Consider the following 20,322-nt stretch of genomic DNA (forward strand, 5'->3'; position numbering starts at 1 on the left):
AATATAGGGATGAGGTAGTTGGGTGGGCTAATTTCAGATGGGCTGTGTACAGGTGCAGTGATCGGTAAGGTGCTCTGACAACTGATGCTTAAAGTTAGTGAGGGAGATAAGAGTCTCCAGCTTCAGAGATTTTTGCAATTCGTTCCAGTCATTGGCAGCAGAGAACTGGAAGGAATGGCGGCCAAAGGAGGTGTTGGCTTTGGGAATGACCAGTGAGATATACCTGCTGGAGCGCAGACTACGGGTGGGTGCTGCTATGGTGACCAATGAGCTAAGATAAGGCGGGGATTTGCCTAGCAGTGATTTATAGATGGCCTGGAGCCAGTGGGTTTGACGACGAACATGTAGTGAGGACCAGCCAACAAGAGCGTACAGGTCACAGTGGTGGGTAGCGTATGGGGCTTTGGAGACAAAACGGATGGCACTGTGATAGACTACATCCAATTTGCTGAGTAGAGTGTTGGAGGCTATTTTGTAAATGACATCGCCGAAGTCAAGGATCGGTAGGATAGTCAGTTTTACGAGGGCATGTTTGGCAGCATGAGTGAAGGAGGCTTTGTTGCGAAATAGGGAAGCCGATTCTAGATTTAACTTTGGATTGGAGATTCTTTATGTGAGTCTGGAAGGAGAGTTTACAGTCTAACCAGACACCTAGGTATTTGTAGTTGTCCACATACTCTAGGTCAGACCCGCAAGAGTGGTGATTCTAGTCGGGTGGGCGGGTGCCAGCAGCGTTCGATTGAAAAGCATGCATTTAGTTTTACTAGTGTTTAAGAGCAGTTGGAGGCTACTGAAGGAGTGTTGTATGGCATTGAAGCTCGTTTGGAGGTTTGTTAACACAGTGTCCAATGAAGGGCCAGATGTATACAAAATGGTGTCGGTCTGCGTAGAGGTGGATCTGAGAGTCACCAGCAGCAAGAGCGACATCATTGATATACACGGAGAAAAGTGTCGGCCCAAGAATTGAACCCTGTGGCACCCCCATAGAGACTGCCATAGGTCCAGACAACAGGCCCTCCGATTTGACACACTGAACTCTATCTGAGAAGTAGTTGGTGAACCAGGCGAGGCAGTCATTTGAGAAACCAAGGCTATTTAGTCTGCCAATAAGAATGCGGTGGTTGACAGAGTCGAAAGCCTTGGCCAGGTCGATGAAGACGGCTGCACAGTACTGTCTATTATCAATCGCGGTTATAATATCGTTTAGGACCTTGAGCGTGGCTGAAGTGCACCCATGACCAGCTCGGAAACCGGATTGCATAGCGGAGAAGGTACGGTGGTATTCGAAATGGTCGGTGAACTGTTTGTTAACTTGGCTTTCAAATACTTTCGAAAGGCAGGGCAGGATGGATATAGGTCTGTAGCAGTTTGGATCTAGAGTGTCACCCCCTTTGAAGAGGGGGATGGCCGCGGCAGCTTTCCAATCTCTGGGGATCTCAGACGTTATGAAAGAGAGGTTAGTAGTTATAACTATCATATAGCCAGGAAATAAAAATATACAGATTATTAGGATACATGAAACCTGTGTGAATACAGTGTGAATACATCCTTAAATATCCATAGTTAACTATTACTCTGAAATCAAACTGGATAAATAATACCATATACCCTATCCATACAGTGAGGTAGGTTTGGATACATAGCTTTAGCCACATCTATGAACTGTCACAGTGACATGAGCCGTGCTTGACTTGGGCAGGAGGAGCTCACCGGAGCTGAGTACCGGCACCTCAAATGTTCTACTGCTTGAGCTCCTGTTCCTCTTATAGAATAGTATCTCAAAAGTATTGTGGAGCTCCTGCACCTAAATATAAACAGTACCGGCACCCAAAAATGAGTACCGGCACCTATTTCAGTCCAAGTCAAGCACTGGCACAGGAGGGAATTCTGACTGATTGGTTTCAGTTTAATTCACTTTCAATTGTTGGGTCATATGAAAAGGAGTGAACATGGGAACACACATACACCCAGGCATGCAAACATGCACACACATGAATGGAGCATTACTAGGCTGGTGAGTTGTACACACACATTAGACAGAGGGTGGGGCGCCAGTAATTAATGGGCTCTGCTGTCAGCTCATCCGTCTCTCCAGCCCGGAACACACACACCACACACTAATTCTCTCTCTTTCTCTCTCTCTCACTCTCACTCTCACTCAGCACTCCCGGACGATTCTCTCCTGCTTTCAGTGTCTTCATCTAAGAAACTGTATGATATTGACAATTTTTTATGTGAGCCTCTGGATATCATTTGAAAATGGGTCTCTATTATTCTAAAAGAAATGGATAGAGATCACCTCATCTTTTGTCTTAATTTCATCATCCTGTCTGGAAGGGACAAAAGAAAACCAACGTTTCATCCATTTTATTTTTATTTCTACTACTGTACCTGAAGATAATGGGACTCTGTGGGAAGTTTTTAAACTTTAACTCTCCTTTAACTTCAAATCCATTCGTCATCTTTGCTTCTTGAATCAAAATAACCCACGCGGACCTGGGAACCACACTTGGAATGGGACCTGGTCCCATGGAACTGACCGGGACAGAGCACGCTAACAGGGGTTAGGATTATTTACCAGGGGGTAACTCCACCGGGAAGACCATCCCCGGGGGTCCCAGAGAGAGGGAGATGCCTTCCCTGAACCACAGAAACTAACACACACACAAACCTCATCCCCGGGGGTCCCAGAGCGATGCCTTCCCTCCACCACGGAGCCATCTTCCTCGGAGTCTTTCTCATCGCGACAGGCGGCTCCACTGCCTTTCTCACCTCCTCACAGGTGGGTACTATAAAGAAATACAATGTACAATCTATTATTATTACTGTTATGATTATGGTTAATATTAAAATAATGTTATTTATTATTATTACAGAGCCGCCTGCAGGCGTTTTCTCTGTGCTGTGTGGTGCTGGGAGCAGTCATGCTGATCCTGGGGCTTCTCTGGGCCATGAGTAACAAGCACCACGTCGAGTACAGCCAGGGAGAGTACCCCAACTTCCCCCAATACCCCCACCAGGGAGAACACCCCAACTATCCCTACCCACACCCAGACCTCAACTACCCTGGCCGGTATACCCATCCTGACTTGGGACACATCCTCTTCAGCCCCCGTGGTCCTGTTGGACGCTTCCCAGAGTCCCAGTCAGCCCTACTGCAGAGGTAACACATCCCTCTTGAATTGTTATTGTTGAATTTCAAGTGCATAAAAGGTCAATTAAAGGTTACAACGCACTGTGCATGTCCTGTAAGTGTGTGTGTGTGTGTTTGTGTCTAGGACCGAGCACCAGCAGCAAGGTGTGTATGGGGCTAATGATGTGGACTACCCCCCACTCAGCCCCCCCTCCCGCTACCCCCCCGGGCTGGGCCCCCCACCTCCCTACGAGGTCGCCATAAAGACCACCTGTAGCTCCACCCACCTGCGCCGCGCCTACTCAGACACACACCTGGCCTCGGAACCCCTGTTTGGCCGATCACGGGAGATCAGCTTTGAGGTGTGACATAACCTCAGACAGGCCCACACACTGCCTCCACCCACCACACTGGAGGAGGAATACTGTGGCCACACCCTTCACTCAGGCTCTTCCAATCAACTGTCAGCCCAGAGGAAAAGGCAGGAATATGAGATGGCCCTAAAGCCCTGCATATATCTGTCTGTCTTCAACAACCTGTAGTTTAGCATGTTTTCACAAGCTGCCTTCTAAATGAGACAAACACATTTTCAAATATTTCAAATACTTTACCTGTGCTTGCTTGAGTTTGACTGGTGCAAAGGAACCGATGGAATAGCTCAAAAGTGCAAACCACACTCAATGTCCGCAGTGCCTCTCCCTGTCTCCGCTAGCTCTTTACAGTATATGCATGTGTAACAGAATATAAAAGTTAAATAAAAATAGTTTGAATACTTGAATTGATGTCATGTCATCTAGTAGTCCTTTTGAAATCAAGATGTGAGAAATCCAAATGTGATACATTAATGTGTCTACGAGGACATCTAGTGGTCAGTCGACATGCTAGACAACTAAAACCCTACAAATACCACATCCCGCCCCTTCTGAAGGGTTTTTGTCTAGAAGGGCTACAGCTTTAGTCCAAATGGACTTTTCTTAGCAGGTTTAAAGGCGCTGCATGGTACATCTGTCGTCTGCATTTGCCGTGCAGCGTTTACGGTGATACGGCCTCTGCCGAAATCAGGGCATTCCTACTTCTTGTGCTGCGCAGAGCAGCTTAGAGCTGTTATGAAGTAAGTTGTCAAGGAAGTGAGTTTGTGTTTATACAGGACCTCCCGCCCGCACCTACCGTCAACCAATCATGTCAATGCATAGCTCTATACAGCGCTATATGGACCCCCCTCCACGTTACAACATTTGGGAGGCGCATGGCGATGCGGTATGGAGCTCAATTTTGCCTCTGCATGACTCCGGAGGGCCCGCATTGCGTCAAACCCTCCATATGGTGTCTCCTACCACATTTTCAGATCAAGCATAAATATGCTTTTAGGAGAATTTACGCAGCGGTTTAGGATCATTAATGTTGCAGGTTGTGATAATTTGGTTAAGTTTAGGAAAAGGGTTAGCTAAAATACAAAAAACAATATTCACTTTTGACGTCAGAGTTGACAAAAGCTGTATCCCATCTAGACATGACCCTTAAAGGCTCTGCATGGTCAATCTGTAACACCTGATGATCCACCTGTTCTGCCACAAGGAGAATGTAGTGTGTAGAAACAGGCTCCACATACACAATCAGCCCAGATATTTATCTCCTTGGCTGATTAATGATTAAATGATGGTACTTTATAAATGCACATATTGTTATTCTGTGCAATTTGGTTGTTTAAGACTATGAATTTAGGAATTAGATTCCAGGGGCCTCATTTATCAATAATGCATAGGCACAAATATGTGCGTAAACCATGTGTGGGATCATTTCCACGCAAAGTGTGAGATTTATCAATATGAAAGTTGGATTGAGTGTTCACAAATTTAAGCACAGCCATGACCATGCATATGCACAGTGCCAATCGGTGGAATAAGGGAACTGCTTGTCAAGCGTAGAATGGGGAAATATATGTTGAAAATGTGTGAAGTTAGGAGAGTAATCATTAAATCATTTTTCAATTTCATTGTATTTCCATTGTGAATTCATGCAACATACACTACATTTTTTTTATTTTACCTTTATTTAACTAGGCAAGTCAGTTAAGAACAAATACTTTTTTACAATGACGGCCTACCCCGGCCAAACCCGTGGTCCTCTGTAGCTCAATTGGTAGAGCATGGCGCTTGTAACGCCAGGGTAGTGGGTTCGCACCGCCCTCCCAATCACAGCCAGATGTGATACAGACTGGAATCAAACCAGGGTCTGTAGTGAAGCCTCTAGCACTGAGATGCAGTGCCTTAGACTGCTGCGCCACTCGGGAGCCCCATGACACCTGCTCGTCAAACATCTCATTCCAAAATCATGGGCATTAATATGGAGTTGGTCCCCCCTTTACTGCGAGTGGCGCAGCGCTCTAAGGCACTGCATCTCAGCACTTGAGGCGTCACTACAGACCCCCTGGTTCGATTCCAGGCTGTATCACAACCGGCCATGATTGGGAGTCCCATAGGGTAGCGCACAATTGGCCCAGCGTCGTCCGGGTTTGGCCGGTGTAGGCCGTCATTGTAAATAAGAATTTGTTCTTAACTGACTTGCCTAGTTAAATAAAGGTTAAATAAAAAAAATATATAAAAAAAATAACAGCCTCCATTCTCCTGGGAAGGCTTTCCACTAGATGTTGGAACATTGCTGCGGGGACTTGCTTCCATTCAGCCACAAGAGGATTATTGAGGTTGGGCACTGATTTTGGGCGATTAGGCCTGGCTCGCAGTCAGCGTTCCAATTCATCCCAAAGGTGTTCGATGGGGTTGAGGTCAGGGCTCTGTGCAGGCCAGTCAAGTTCTTCCACACCGATCTCGACAAACAATTTCTGTATGGACCTCACTTTGTGCACAGGGGCATTGTCATGCTGAAACAGGAACGGGCCTCCCCCAAACTGTTGCCAAAGTTGGAAGCGCAGAATGTAATTGTATGCTGTAGCATTAAGATTTCCCTTCACTGGAAATAAGGGGCCTAGCCCGAACCATGTCTAGCTCAAACCAGGACTGCCAGATTGTGAAGCGTGATTTATCACTCGAGAGAACTCATTTCCACTGCTCCAGAGTCCAATGACAGCGAGCTTTACACCACTCTAGCCGACGCTTGGCATTGCGCATGGTGATCTTAGGCATGTGTGCGGCTGCTCGGTCATGGAAACCCATTTCATGAAGCTCCTGACGAAGTTCTTGTGCTGACATTGCTTCCAGAAGCAGTTTGGAACTCGGTAGTGAGTGTTGCAACCAAGGACAGATTATTTTTACGCGCTACATGCTTCAGCACACGGAGGTCCCTTTCTGTGAGCTGTGTGGCTTACTACTTCCCGGCTGAGCCGTTGTTGCTCCTAGAAGTTTCCACTTCACAATAACAGCACTTACAGTTGACAGGGGCAGCTCTAGCAGGGCAGAAATTAGATGAACTTACTTGTTGGAAAGGTGGCATCGCATCCTATGACTGTGCCATGTTGAAAGTCACTGAGTTCTTCAGTAAGACCAATCTACTGCCAATATTTGTCTATGGAGATTGCATGGCTGTGTGCTCGACTTTATACACCTGTCAGCAACAGGTGTGGCTGAAATAGCCAATCCACTAATTTGAAGGGGTGTCCACATACTTTTGTATATATAGTGTATATTGTCCTGCTATAGGCTATAATTTGACCACATCAGTGCATTTGTTTAGATAATAATCCATATAAAATAGGTAATTTGTTAGGGGTAGGCCTGTGTGTGAAACTGAAACCATTGTTGAAATACTATAAAATACTGAGATAATGGGAAATCGAATGAGAGATGGTTGATCTTGCTGTTGGAAGATTTGGCACACGCTGCATTTCTCAGAGAGCTCGTTTTTAGAAACTGGTGGGAGTCTTTCTGCAAAATACAGATTGGCTAATCAGACATCGTTTCCCAAAACCAATTTTATAGAATTTTTGCTGGGATTTAAGACCTACTTTAAAAAGGCAAACGCATGCCATTCCGGTGCACATCCAAGTGCTATCCACAACAGGCACTTTTCAGCGGGAGCTTGCTGATAGGCATCTCACAGCCGCGATGAGCCAATGTTTTGTATGCAATCATCAGCAAAACGAACAGTAACACATCCCATTTGCATACACCATCGCACAACAGGTTGAAGTCAAGAGGGGTTTTCTTTGCCATGATGCCATCGATGGGTTCCCAAATATGATCAGAGCAATAGACGGCACCCACATAAAATATATCCCAAAACGATTTAAACTATGTGAACAGAGGGTTTCCACGCTTAGGTGATAGGTTATGTTACGCGCAAAAAGACGCTGCTGAATGTGGTCGCCAGGTGGAACGCACGACTCGTTCATTCTACAGAACAGCAATGTTAGCATGTTTTTATTTTTACTGGTCAAGCCACAACTGAGCGAGCCAAATAAAACATTTTGGTTGAACTCAATCTCTTACACTAGCACATTTATTTCAGTCTAGGAAAAGTTGTTTTTTTCTTCGCTTTTTTTGGTTGCGTGTTGTATTTAATGGCACGACGTTGTATATTCCCCATGGGCTATAAAGGGATGATTTTGACCATATATGGTTAATTAGGGGCGGTTCGAAATGCAACTAGCCAAGGTCGTGCACAAGCAGAGGCAAAGAACAATTGGTATGTTTTCCTGGTATCTCTTACTGGTGTGCGTATAACGCTCGTAGGATTGTTTGATAAATCACACTTTTCCTATGCGTATGAACGTTCTAAATTCCGTTCGTAAGTAGTATTTTAGAATAGTTTCTACGCAACATTGATAAATGAGGCCCCAGGTTAGGCTATCTTTCGAACAACACATGCTGGTAATAAAAACTGACTGGCCAGTCAATCATCACAGTTTAATCATTTAAAATTATAGGTTTGCTTGTTCACTGAAACATGCTGAACCAAAGTGTTCTGCTTCAGAGATAATAACATACTGTGCAACTAATTTAAAACTAGTCTATGGATAATTAATTACACCACACAATAGGAATGGCATCTCTCCCCCCACAGCGTCGTCTAGTTAAATCAACAGCCAGACCTCTGACAAAACACTGACGATATCCAGATCTTTCTCTTCTCCGCCACTGCCCTGCCCCACCCCCTCCCTGTCTCCCTTCCCCTCTCTCTGTCTTTCTCCTTTACTCTTACCGTCACCGAATAAAATTCAGAAACCGACTTCCTTTGACCACGCGCAGAACGGGGCTGTGTGACTACCGGGGGCGAGTGTCCTGCCCTGCCCTGCCCAACCCAACACAAATTCAATGTCGACCGTGATGTAACGTTATAACGGATTTAAAGGATCTATCAGGATTACCTCTGGCAAAGCAAGCGGGATGAGTTTTAAATGATAGTCTCGGTCGAGTAGAATATTTTGATTCTTGAGATTCTTAATTTTTGTTTAGATAACAATCACAACCCAGCATGCCACATGGAAAGCATAAAGGAAGTGAAACTAGTTGAGGAATAGAGGAGTAAAAAGACAACGGAGAGGTTTAGAAACTAAATAATCATCTCCTTCCTTTATCCCCGGCTGGGCAGCTGGAAGCCTCTTCAGAAGGTAAAGTAGTGAGATGGTATGCGCCTAGTTCAATCAACAAGTGATCATCTGATAACTCTCTACCCCTCTTCTTTGATCTTTTTTTTTCATTTACATTTTTATCTTTCTCTCAATTTAAATTAACTTTAAAGGGCTTTATTGGCATGGGCAACATGTGTACATTGCCAAAGCAAGTGAAATTGACAAGAAACAAAAGGGAAATAAACAATAAAAAATGAACAGTAAACATTACACTCACTCATCTCTTTCTCGCTCTCTCTCTCCTGCAGATTGTGTATGATGGTGTGATGGTGTTGGTGGAGGAGTGTGGAGGTGTGTGTGAGCCAAGTCAGGGGGTAGCCCCAGGCAGACAGGGGGAGAGAAGGAGGCCATCTCCCCAGGGTGTGCTGCTATCTCTAGGCTTGGTGATGATGGTAGGAGGGTGCAGCATTCTAGCTGTGTGTGTGTTTATTACCAACATAACATGTTAACTAAGTTGTATGTAGATGGTGTCCTGGCTTACTGTGTGTGTGTGTGTGTGTGTTTTATTTCTTTTATTTAACCTTTATTTAACTAGGCAATTCAGTTAAGAACAAATTCTTATTTACAATAACGGCCTACTGTGTGTAGGTAGTAGGGGGGTTCCTGACTCTGCAAGGTCCAGCCCTCTGGCTGGGGGTGCTGATGGCTGTTACCGGAGCAACACTGACCATCGCGGGACTCTGTATTGTCATGACAACGCTACAGGTGTTGGATGTACCTGGACACTTCCTGTTACACCCCCGCACAGGAACACGCTACAGCCCACACCAGGCCCTGGCCATCCAGAGGTAAACACACACACACACACAGGGCTGTTACGGGCTGTAATACCGCCACACCGGCAGTCATGAGTCATTACCGCAGTAAAATTCCACGTGACCGTTGAGTCATGGTAATCTCCTCTTATGCACTCCTTGTGTTATTGTCTATTTTTCTATTATTTATTGGGGGTGTTTCTCTGCATTGCTGGGAAGGGCCCGTAAGCATTTTACTGTTAGTCTTCACCTGTTGTTTACGAAGCATGTGACAAACAACATTGTATTTGATTCGATTTGATTTGACATGCATTGGTAGGACCCAACACACTAACGACCATCAGGTCCTAATGGCCTGGTACTCTATTGTACCTCTAAACACTCTGATATCAATGCAAATGCAATCGAAAATCACATCAAACTCATCATCAAAACATTATTGTGCTTTTAAAACTCACCTCACTGTGATTGATACATTTGAAGAAAGAAGTTCAACAATGGGTTGAAACTGAGTGGAAAACATGGTTCTTGTGGATGTGGTTTCAAAGCTTAACACAACAAAATGGACAGCCCTTTTTACGGTGATGATTAATTCAAAACACCAATACGCATATTAGAGCTTATGCATACACATAGGCCTATATATGAGCCCAAGCCTGAACCCCCCCCCAAATTAAAATAATGATTGTGCCGTTCGTTATACAATACATAGCCTACTGCATATTACGCACGGCAGAAAAACATACAGATGAGAGAACAGTGTGCAGCCTGAGGCAAGGAACAGAGCACAAGCGTTTTTTGTAATTTTCTCAAATCATCAATAGCCTATAGTCGCATCATGCAGCCCATATATGTTCTGATTTCTAAGACATTCTAAGGTTTGTATCATTCACAACTAAAGTTGCCATATAACTCTAAATCTAGCGTATATAGGACCTGTTTCAAATGATCACTTTTACGCTCAACATAGCCACTTCATATGCGCACTCACTCCGGAATGGGGAAAAATATCCTTTCTATTTTATTCAGCTATTATCAATTATATTCTTCTTACTATAAAATCATATAATATAAAATAATGGCATGGACTTATAAGCATATCTTATCTGCTAAATGAACAAGCCTACAGCCTATGGCATGGCGCATAGCCAGATAACATACAGTGGGGAAAAAAAGTATTTAGTCAGCCACCAATTGTGCAAGTTCTCCCACTTAAAAAGATGAGAGAGGCCTGTAATTTTCATCATAGGTACACGTCAACTATGACAGACAAATTGAGAAAGAAAAATCCAGAAAATCACATTGTAGGATTTTTAATGAATTTATTTGCAAATTATGGTGGAAAATAAGTATTTGGTCACCTACAAACAAGCAAGATTTCTGGCTCTCACAGACCTGTAACTTCTTCTTTAAGAGGCTCCTCTGTCCTCCACTCGTTACCTGTATTAATGGCACATGTTTGAACTTGTTATCAGTATAAAAGACACCTGTCCACAACCTCAAACAGTCACACTCCAAACTCCACTATGGCCAAGACCAAAGAGCTGTCAAAGGACACCAGAAACAAAATTGTAGACCTGCACCAGGCTGGGAAGACTAATCTGCAATAGGTAAGCAGCTTGGTTTGAAGAAATCAACTGTGGGAGCAATTATTAGGAAATGGAAGACATACAAGACCACTGATAATCTCCCTCGATCTGGGGCTCCACGCAAGATCTCACCCCGTGGGGTCAAAATGATCACAAGAACGGTGAGCAAAAATCCCAGAACCACACGGGGGGACATAGTGAATGACCTGCAGAGAGCTGGGACCAAAGTAACAAAGCCTACCATCAGTAACACACTACGCCGCCAGGGACTAAAATCCTGCAGTGCCAGACGTGTCCCCCTGCTTAAGCCAGTACATGTCCAGGCCCGTCTGAAGTTTGCTAGAGTGCATTTGGATGATCCAGAAGAGGATTGGGAGAATGTCATATGGTCAGATGAAACCAAAATAGAACATTTTGGTCAAAACTCAACTCGTCGTGTTTGGAGGACAAGGAATGCTGAGTTGCATCCAAAGAACACCATACCTACTGTGAAGCATGGGGGTGGACACATCATGCTTTGGGGCTGTTTTTCTGCAAAGGGACCAGGACGACTGATCCGTGTAAATGAAAGAATGAATGGGGCCATGTATCATGAGATTTTGAGTGAAAACCTCCTTCCATCAGCAAGGGCATTGAAGATGAAACGTAGCTGGGTCTTTCAGCATGACAATGATCCCAAACACACCGCCCGGGCAACGAAGGAGTGGCTTTGTAAGAAGCATTTCAAGGTCCTGGAGTGGCCTAGCCAGTCTCCAGATCTCAACCCCATAGAAAATCTTTGGAGGGAGTTGAAAGTCTGTGTTGCCCAGCGACAGCCCCAAAACATCACTGCTCTAGAGGAGATCTGCATGGAGGAATGGGCCAAAATACCAGCAACAGTGTGTGAAAACCTTGTGAAGACTTACAGAAAACGTTTGACCTGTGTCATTGCCAACAAAGGGTATATAGCAAAGTATTGAGAAACTTTTGTTATTGACCAAATACTTATTTTCCACCATAATTTGCAAATACATTCATTAAAAATCCTACAATGTGATTTTCTGGATTTTTTTTCCTAATTTTGTCTGTCATAGTTGACATGTACCTATGATGAAAATTACAGGCCTCTCTTATATTTTTAAGTGGGAGAACTTGCACAATTGGTGGCTGACTAAATACTTTTTTTCCCCACTGTACATTAGGCCGATTCCTATTCTGTTATTCTGAAATATATTTTCTTCATATCATAATGTTTCTTTAGACCTGACTACAATAAATAATGGATTTATTGCGATGGTGTATATTAAATTGATTTATTATACTTTTAAAAATGTAGATGTTCAAAAGGCGCGCATCAGCGGCTTGTATGTGTGAAGGCCTGGAGATGCTAAACGTGTTTATGTTAATTAACAGTCAATTACAGTGGACAGGATGGACAGGAGACTAGGAAAGGATTCTAGGAAACAAGGAAAGAATGCAATATGAGCAACATGGGAGTTTGTCACTATATGTCGAAATACTTTATAATCATTCTCTCTCTCCCAAGGAGGTTAGACCGGATACGTAGGGAGATGTCAGAGGACTCTGTGCGTGTGCCCCCCTCTCTACACCTCCCCTTGCCCCCTACCCCTCCTCCCTGGGACCTGGAGGCACCCCCCTCCTACGACTCTGTCATGAAGAGCCGGGGTCCTTCTGACCTCTGAGGGCTAGGATGGGACTACTGTTCTGTGTCTATGGACTATTCCCTTGCTGCCATTACACAATGAGCTAAATCAAGCACACTTGTGCTGGGAGAGACATTGTTCTGGAATGGAGGGGATCGCAGAGGCTGTAAGGGGTTGAGCCCACCGACATTGTTTACATACTTGTTTGAAGGAGTGTCTTATAATGCTACTATTAAGACTACTAAAGCGTAATACACTGTGCTCCTATAGCCATTTGTTGTTGTTGCTGTCACTTTTTACCATAAGACCGCCCAGCAGCCATATATTTTGACTTTGTGGCATCGTGCTACACCAGGCGACGAGCCCAGCACCCCGCCAGCACTAAGCCTTCACTACCAGTCTCAATGGAGAACCCAGCCTTTAAAACCCCAATCTGACTTTCTTGCGGCCTTGGACTCCATTAGCTGTGTGTGCTGTGAATGTTGAGGGAGTTAAGTCTCATTCCCTAGTGTGAGTGAGAAGGTGTGTTTGTGTGTGTGTATGTGGGAGTGAGTGCATGTGTGTGCATGCGATAGAGCAAGTGTGTGTGTGTGCTTCTGTGGTCTTGTATGCACCACTGATTCTCTTTTTTGACAATGTAATAACATCAGGACAGAGATGATTTCAACCAGAAGTGCCTTGTTGTTACAGTAGTAGATGCTTGTTGTAACAGTTTTTTTTTATCTCTCTCTCTCTCTCTGCCACACTGCTGCATGTTTCTATCAAATGTTGCACTTCATGTTTTAATGTGATGTCATGATCAACTTTAGTAAATTAATATCCATAGATCTCTGAGTGGTTTGTGTCTCAGTTGTGAGTGTTAAAGTATTGTTATAGCATACAGTGCATTCGGAAAGTATTCACACCCCTTGACTTTTTCTCCATTTTGTTATGTTACAGCCTTATTCTACAATGGATTAAATAGCCCCCCCCCTCATCAATCTACACATAATACCCCATAATGACAAAGCAAAAAAAGATTTGTAGACATTTTTGCAAATGTATAAAAACCCCCCCTGGAAATATCACATTTACATAAGTATTCAGACCCTTTACTCAATACTTTGTTGAAGCACCTTTGGCAGCGATTACAGCCTCAAGTCTTCTTGGGTATGACGCTACAAGCTTGGCACACCTGTATTTGGGGAGTTTCTCCCATTCTCTGCAGATCCTCTCAAACTCTCAGGTTTGATGGGGAGCGTCGCTGCACAGCTATTTTCAGGTCTCTCCAGAGATGTTAGATCGGGTTCAAGTCCGAGCTCTGGCTGGGCCACTCAAGGACATTCAGAGACTTGTCCCGAAGCCACTCCTGCGTTGTCTTGGCTGTGTGCTTAGGGTCGTTGTCCTGTTGGAAGGTGAACCTTCGCCCCAGTCAGAGGTCCTGAGCGCTCTGAAGCAGGTTTTCATCAAGGATCTCTCTGTACTTTACTCCATTCATCTGTCCCTCGATCCTGACTAGTCTCCCAGTCCTTGCCGCTGAAAAACATCCCCACAGCATGATGCTGCCCCCATCATGCTTCACCGTAGGGATGGTGCCAGGTTTCCTCTAGATGTGACGCTTGGCATTCAGGCCAAAGAGTTCAATCTTGGTTTCACCAGATCAGAGAATCTTATTTCTCATGGTCAGAGTCCTTTCGGTGCCTTTTGGCAGGCTCCAAGCAGGCTGTCATGTGCCTTTTACTGAGGAGTGGCTTCCGTCTGGCCACTCTACCATAAAAGCCTGATTGGTGGAGTGCTGCAGAGATGTTTGTCCTTCTGGAAGGTTCTCCCATCTCCACAGAGGAACTCTGGAGCTCTGTCAGTGTGACCATCGGGTTCTTGGTCACCTCCCTGACCAAGGCCCTTCTCCCCCGATTGCTCAGTTTGGCTGGGCAGCCAGCTCTAGGAAGAGTCTTGGTGGTTCCAAACTTCTTCCATTTAAGAATGATGGAGGCAACTGTGTTTTTGGGGACCTTCAATGCTGCAGACATTTTTTGGTACCCCTCCCCAGATCTGTGCCTCAACACAATCCTGTCTCTGAGCTCTACGGACAATTCCTTCGACCTCATGGCTTGGTTTTTGCTCTGATGTGCACTGTCAACTGTGGGACCTTTATATAGACAGGTGTGTGCCTTTTCAAATCATGTCCAATCAATTGAATTTACCACAGGTGGACTCCAATCAAGTTGTAGAAACATCTCAAGGGTGATCAATGGAAACAGGATGCACCTGAGCTCAATTTTGAGTCTAATAATAATAATAATAATAATATGCCATTTAGCAGACGCTTTTATCCAAAGCGACTTACAGTCATGCGTGCATACATTTTTGTGTATGGGTGGTCCCGGGGATCGAACCCACTACCTTGGCGTTACAAGCGCCGTGCTCTACCAGTTGAGCTACAGAGGACCATAGAGTCTCATAGCAAAGGGTCTGAATACCTATGTAAATAAGGTATTTCTGTGTAGTTTTCACTTTGTCATTATGGGGTATTGTGTGTAGATTGATGAGAAAACATTTTAATTTAATCAATTTTAGAATAAGGCTGTTACGTAACAACATGTGGAAAAAGTGAAGGGGTCTGAATACTTTCCGAATGCACTGTAAATTTGCTCAGTTTCTTGTTCTGTTCTAACCTCAGTTACACTTGAAGTAAATGCTTTATCAAGGAGAGTGAGATGAAGGGGAGAGGAAAATAGGACGGTGGAGAATGAGGAGCTGTGGGCCTCCTAGCAGAGGCACCCTTTGAGACTTCTCCCATTCATCTCTCTCCTTGAGAAAGCATTTACTTCAAGTAGAACTGGAGGTAGGACAAGGTGACCCACCACTGGCCACCACACACACACACGTTTTATTATTCTTGTGGGGACCAAACAATTGATTCCCATTCAAAATCATATTTTCACTAACCCCTACCTAACCCTAAACCTAACCCCTAAGCCTAAAATAGCCTTTTTCCTTGTGAGAACTGGCGAAATATCCCCACTTGTCAGAATTGTATTTGTTTAACTACACCACAAGGATAGTAAAACCACACACACAAAGTCTTGTATAACTGACCTTGTGGGGACAAACAATTCATTCCCTAACATAAATTCTAACCTTAACCCCCTAGAAATACCATTTGACCTTGTGGGGACTAACAAAATGTCCCCAGTTGGTCAAATGTTTGATTGTTTACTATTCTTGTGGGGACTTCTGGTACAAGTATAGTTAAACACATCCACACACACACACACACCTTACTCTGTCTGCAGGCTGTAATAACCAGCAGAGTGGAACACCGTTGCTGAATTACAAATCTTGAACCTCCCTCTCTCCTCCTCCTTCTCCTTCTCTCCCTCACCTTCAGTAGTATCTGACCCAGAGCATAACCTAGCCTTAGCTAAGCTACATACTAAGGTAGAGTGGGTTTGGGTCAGAGTTCATTGGTCAGGGTTAGGGTAGCAGCATGGCGGAGGGTAAGCCGTACCGGTATGGTCTGATCGCGGCGGGGATGTGTGTGTTGTTAGTCGGTCTGTTCGTTATGACTCAGGAGCGACCTCACATCTACGCAACAGTCTGCTCTCTGGGGATCACCATGATCATCCTCGGCACCGCATGGAGCCTCTGCCAGTGCTACCCTAAGGTAAGGACTGGTGTGTGTGTGTGTGTATGTTCAAGTTTAAATTTACCTTGGGGAGCCAGCCAATGCAAGTCTTCAGGTCTCAGGTAAGGTTACCCATCAAGCAATCACTGAACCACCTTACATCTGTGTATGAAATAGATAAAGTGTTAGTGTGTGTGTGTTGAACAGGATGGTGGTTTGGACAACTGTGATTTATACTGAAACAAAAATATAAACGCAACATGTAAAGTGTTGGTCCCATGTTTCATGAGCTGAAATAAAAGATCCCCGAAATTTTCCATATGCACGTTTACATCCCTGTTAGTGAGCATTTCTCCTTTCCAAGATAATCAATCCACCTGACAGGTGTGTCATATCAAGAAGCTGATTAAACAACATGATCATTACACAGGTGCACCTTGGGCTGGGGACAATAAAAGACCACTCTAAAATGTGCAGTTTTGTCACACAACACAATGCCACAGATGTCTCAATTTTTGAGGGAGCGTACAATTGGCATGCCGACTGCAGAAATGTCCACCAGAGCTGTTGCCAGATAATTAAATGTTAATTTCTCTACCATAAGCCGCCTCCAATGTCATTTTAGAGAATTTGGCAGTACATCCAACCGGCCTCACAACCGCAGACCACGTGTAACCACGCCAGCCCAAGACCTCCAAATCCTGCTTCTTCACCTGCGGAGGGGGAGGGGGGGTGCTAAGGAGTATTTCTGTCTATAATAAAGCCCTTTTGTGAGGAAAAACTAATTCTGATTGGCTGGGCCTGGATCCCCAGTCGGTGGGCCTACTCCCTCCCAGGCCCACCCATGGCTGTGTCCCTGCCCAGTCATGTGAAATCCATAGATTAGGGCCTAATGAATTTATTTGAATTTACTGATTTGCTTCTATGAACTGTAACTCTGAAATTGTAGCATTTATATTTTTGTTCAGTATAGCAGCAGTGTGTGTCGTCTGTCTCCACTCTGTCTCTCCCAGAGCCATAATAAACACAGAATGAGTGCGCATGGAATAATCAAACAGGGTCATTACACCTGTGTATTTCTGTGTGTCAGGTGGTGTTGATCTCTCAGAGCCTGGAGGAGAGGGGAGCAGAGGACAGCATGGATGCTGCTGCAGGGGAGATAAACACCAGGTACTGTATACACACACTCAGACTCCAGTAATACACTAATATGTAGTATTACTAGGAAGTAATGTGATCATGACTGTATATTGATGTGGAGCGTTGAGAGAAATGATAATTTTCTGGAGACTGACGTCTATCCCCCTTCTCTTTCAGTGTTTCACTTGCTAGTTTCCATGATAACAAGGTCAGCATACGTGGCCCTGCCCTGTCTGTTTCTGTCCCTCTGGTACTCCAGCTCCACTCCTCCCACAGCTGTCCCATACTACACCTGGCTTGACCTGAAATAAACATTTTATGGATTTCATATTTTACTGTGATCACTCCTGCTTCACACAGACACAAAGAACAAGAACGTTTACAAAAGGTTGTGCATTCCAGTTTATTTTATATCAAATTTCCCCATAATCAAACTCTGATGTACAAATGAAAACTGGGTTTCAACATGCATGGTCCTGTCTCGACGGACTGGCCTTCAGCAGGAGTGATTCTCAAAGCAGAATGACAGACAGAATAAAAACCTGGATCCATGTCATTCCTTACCCTCCCTCCCTCCCTCCCCACACTCCCTTAACCCCCTCCCTACACACCACAGATACAAATAAATGATTGATTGGTTGGTACTGTTTTGAGAAGTACTACAGGTGCAGTTGAGAGTCAAACTGAGCAGTAAGCTCTGTGAGTGAGGAGTGCTGTGTCACTGGCACACCAGACCTAGAACACACCTGAAAGCTCTGACACAGCCTTCTAAGACAAGGACGAGGGCCCGGTCAGTCTGCTGGTCAATATGCAGCATGTTAACATTCACACACAGTTCATTAAAGCAAGTAATCTGTTGCCAGGTAGGGGATTGGGGTGAGGAGGGACAAGGATGAGAAGTGTGATGGGGAGGAGGGATGAGAGAGGTGAGGGGAGTTGGGAGATGAAGGCACTTGAATTCTCCCAGGAGTTGGGTTAGGTCAAGAGGTTAGTGGTCAGAGGTCCAGGTGGGGTGGAGTTTGGTGTCAGAGCTTAGGGGTCAGAGGTTATGCCCCTCTGTGTATCCAAAGGCAGACATGAACAGACAAATATAAACAAAGGCAAAAAACGAGAAACCCAGCGGGCAAATAATAATGATAAAGCACAGAGGGTACGCTGTGTACGTGTGTGTATAAGAGGGGGAAACAGTGTGTGTGTGTGTGTATTTCATTGGCACCCAAAGTAAAACTTGCTCCTGATCTCTCCTTGGCACGATGACCCCATCTCTGATGTTGTGTGTGTGTGTGTGTGTGTGTCACAGGGCAGCTGTGGTGGCATAAGGCATGAGTACAGTGATGTCAGGAGAAACCAGAAACAAATAAATTAAAATACCTAAAATCCAGCGCTGTGATTCAATGTAGGGGAGGGGAGGGGAGGAGAGAGCGCTGATTGGTTGGTTGGCTTGGTTCCGTTTGTGTTCTAGAACCCTCCGTAGACTGCGTTAGCCTAGATACCACTGTGGTTACTGGAGCAACAGACATAGCAGCGCGTTCTCTACAGTGGCATTGGCTGTGTGTACTGTATGTATGTGTGTGTAAAGCGCTAAAACCAAAAGAAAGATAGGTGTATGTGTGGAGGATGGTTAAGATGCTCTAGCGGACCTGATCACTATTGCTCTACTCCACTATAGACTGGGGTGGACTATAAAGTGCATACTTAAAAACCCTTGTTAAACGTATGTGTGTGTCTGAGTTCCTCCAGAGCAGGTTATACCGTGGCCTCACACATACACACCTCTACAGAGTGGAGCACAGGACACTTTAAAATATTATCTTACATTTCAAATTTCAGCTATGGAACAGATCTTTACAATAATGAATATGTCTGTTTAGTTACATTGGCAAATATGAGCAACAACTTACAAAACAAACCAACCCGTCCCTTCCTTGTGAGACAATAGTGGCTACATCTAAAATGACACCCTTATGCCTATATAGTATAGTACACTAGCTCTGTCACTGAACCTTTGGTCAAAAGTAGTGAACTACATAGGCAATAGGGTGACATTTCCAACTCAGCCAGTAAGAGAAGAATAAACTGTTCTGTAACCCATTAGTCTCGTCTCTAAACTCTCCTCCAGTTCTGATTCCATTAGTCTGGCCGGAAGTCACTCAAGATTTTTCACGCATCCTTCGTTGCTCCGCCGACCAGGCTGTAGCGGGCCACTCCCTCCATACTCTTGGCAATCAGAGGTGAAAAGCAGTCTTTTGATTGGCTGTCTGGAGCCTTCTCTCCATTGGAGGGATTGTGTCTGGTGGGAGGAGCTAAGGGTCGACATCCTCCAGATCACTCTTTGAATCACCGAGCATCATGGGAGACTCGGAACCCTGAGATAAAGAGAGTGGGGCGAGAGAGAGATTACAGGAGACGTGGCATTTCAGAGTAAAGAGATCTTTATAGAGTTTCTATGAAACCGATTCATACAAAACTCTCCAGCCAAGATTAGAGCCCAGCCCAGTCCTGAGAAGTGACAATACCCCTATTCTAGGACCGTTACTGAGCTCTTCATACTTGCTATGTCTCTGTGAAACACACTGCCGGACTGTGTGTGTGTACCTGTCGGAGGCTGCGGTCTGCGTTCTCGTTGGCTGGGCTGCCGTCAGAGCCGTTGCTGCTGCCAGACGGCTCCTTCTCGTTGAGCAGTGCTGTGGCGTAGGCCAGCGTGTCCTGGGCTGAGATGGTGCGCTGGAATGTTTTGGCTGTTGACGTCTCATTGGACACGTTGCTCTGAGGGGTCCAGTAGTGTTCCGACATCTGACAGAGAAACACACACTGTTACACAAATCTCTCTCTCTCACACACACACACACACACAGTTGAAGTCGGAAGTTT

At 44.9% G+C, this 20,322-nt stretch overlaps 3 protein-coding genes across 5 annotated transcripts in view; 2 read left to right on the forward strand and 1 right to left on the reverse strand.

The window, feature by feature from the left end:
* Window positions 1–1,922: 1,922 nt before the first annotated feature.
* On the forward strand, window positions 1,923–3,915 carry si:dkeyp-51f12.2 (uncharacterized protein LOC100151460 homolog). The gene is made up of 3 exons (XM_045207679.1): window positions 1,923–2,782; window positions 2,877–3,163; window positions 3,279–3,915. The coding sequence occupies exons 1-3, from the start codon at window positions 2,696–2,698 to the stop codon at window positions 3,499–3,501; spliced, it is 597 nt and encodes a 198-aa protein (XP_045063614.1). The 5' UTR covers window positions 1,923–2,695; the 3' UTR covers window positions 3,502–3,915.
* Window positions 3,916–16,086: 12,171 nt separating this feature from the next.
* Window positions 16,087–17,831, forward strand: bsnd (barttin CLCNK type accessory subunit beta). Its single transcript, XM_041848849.2, has 3 exons — window positions 16,087–16,350; window positions 17,402–17,481; window positions 17,629–17,831. The coding sequence occupies exons 1-3, from the start codon at window positions 16,174–16,176 to the stop codon at window positions 17,750–17,752; spliced, it is 381 nt and encodes a 126-aa protein (XP_041704783.1). The 5' UTR covers window positions 16,087–16,173; the 3' UTR covers window positions 17,753–17,831.
* Window positions 17,832–18,614: 783 nt separating this feature from the next.
* Window positions 18,615–20,322, reverse strand: part of usp24 (ubiquitin specific peptidase 24) — a 49,903-nt gene continuing 48,195 nt past the window's right edge. For all 3 annotated transcript variants that reach the window (XM_045207813.1, XM_041848850.2, XM_045207812.1), the window contains 2 exons: window positions 20,047–20,244; window positions 18,615–19,817 (listed from right to left, as the gene is read on the reverse strand). In XM_045207813.1, coding sequence (XP_045063748.1) covers window positions 19,755–19,817; window positions 20,047–20,244 — 261 coding nt within the window. In that variant the 3' untranslated portion in view covers window positions 18,615–19,754. The remainder of the gene's footprint in view (window positions 19,818–20,046; window positions 20,245–20,322) is intronic.

The sequence above is a fragment of the Coregonus clupeaformis genome, chromosome 26, assembly GCF_020615455.1.
Source record: "Coregonus clupeaformis isolate EN_2021a chromosome 26, ASM2061545v1, whole genome shotgun sequence".
Lineage (NCBI taxonomy): Eukaryota > Metazoa > Chordata > Actinopteri > Salmoniformes > Salmonidae > Coregonus > Coregonus clupeaformis.

Bases quoted from the DNA above. Each gene is read 5' to 3' on its own strand.
- bsnd (XM_041848849.2), top strand. From the start codon at position 16,174: ATGGCGGAGGGTAAGCCGTACCGGTATGGTCTGATCGCGGCGGGGATG. The intron at 16,351-17,401 runs GTAAGGACTGGT...TCTGTGTGTCAG, and splicing joins TCTGCCAGTGCTACCCTAAG to GTGGTGTTGATCTCTCAGAG. The intron at 17,482-17,628 runs GTACTGTATACA...CTTCTCTTTCAG, and splicing joins GCAGGGGAGATAAACACCAG to TGTTTCACTTGCTAGTTTCC.
- si:dkeyp-51f12.2 (XM_045207679.1), top strand. From the start codon at position 2,696: ATGCCTTCCCTCCACCACGGAGCCATCTTCCTCGGAGTCTTTCTCATC. The intron at 2,783-2,876 runs GTGGGTACTATA...TTATTATTACAG, and splicing joins CCTTTCTCACCTCCTCACAG to AGCCGCCTGCAGGCGTTTTC. The intron at 3,164-3,278 runs GTAACACATCCC...GTTTGTGTCTAG, and splicing joins CAGTCAGCCCTACTGCAGAG to GACCGAGCACCAGCAGCAAG.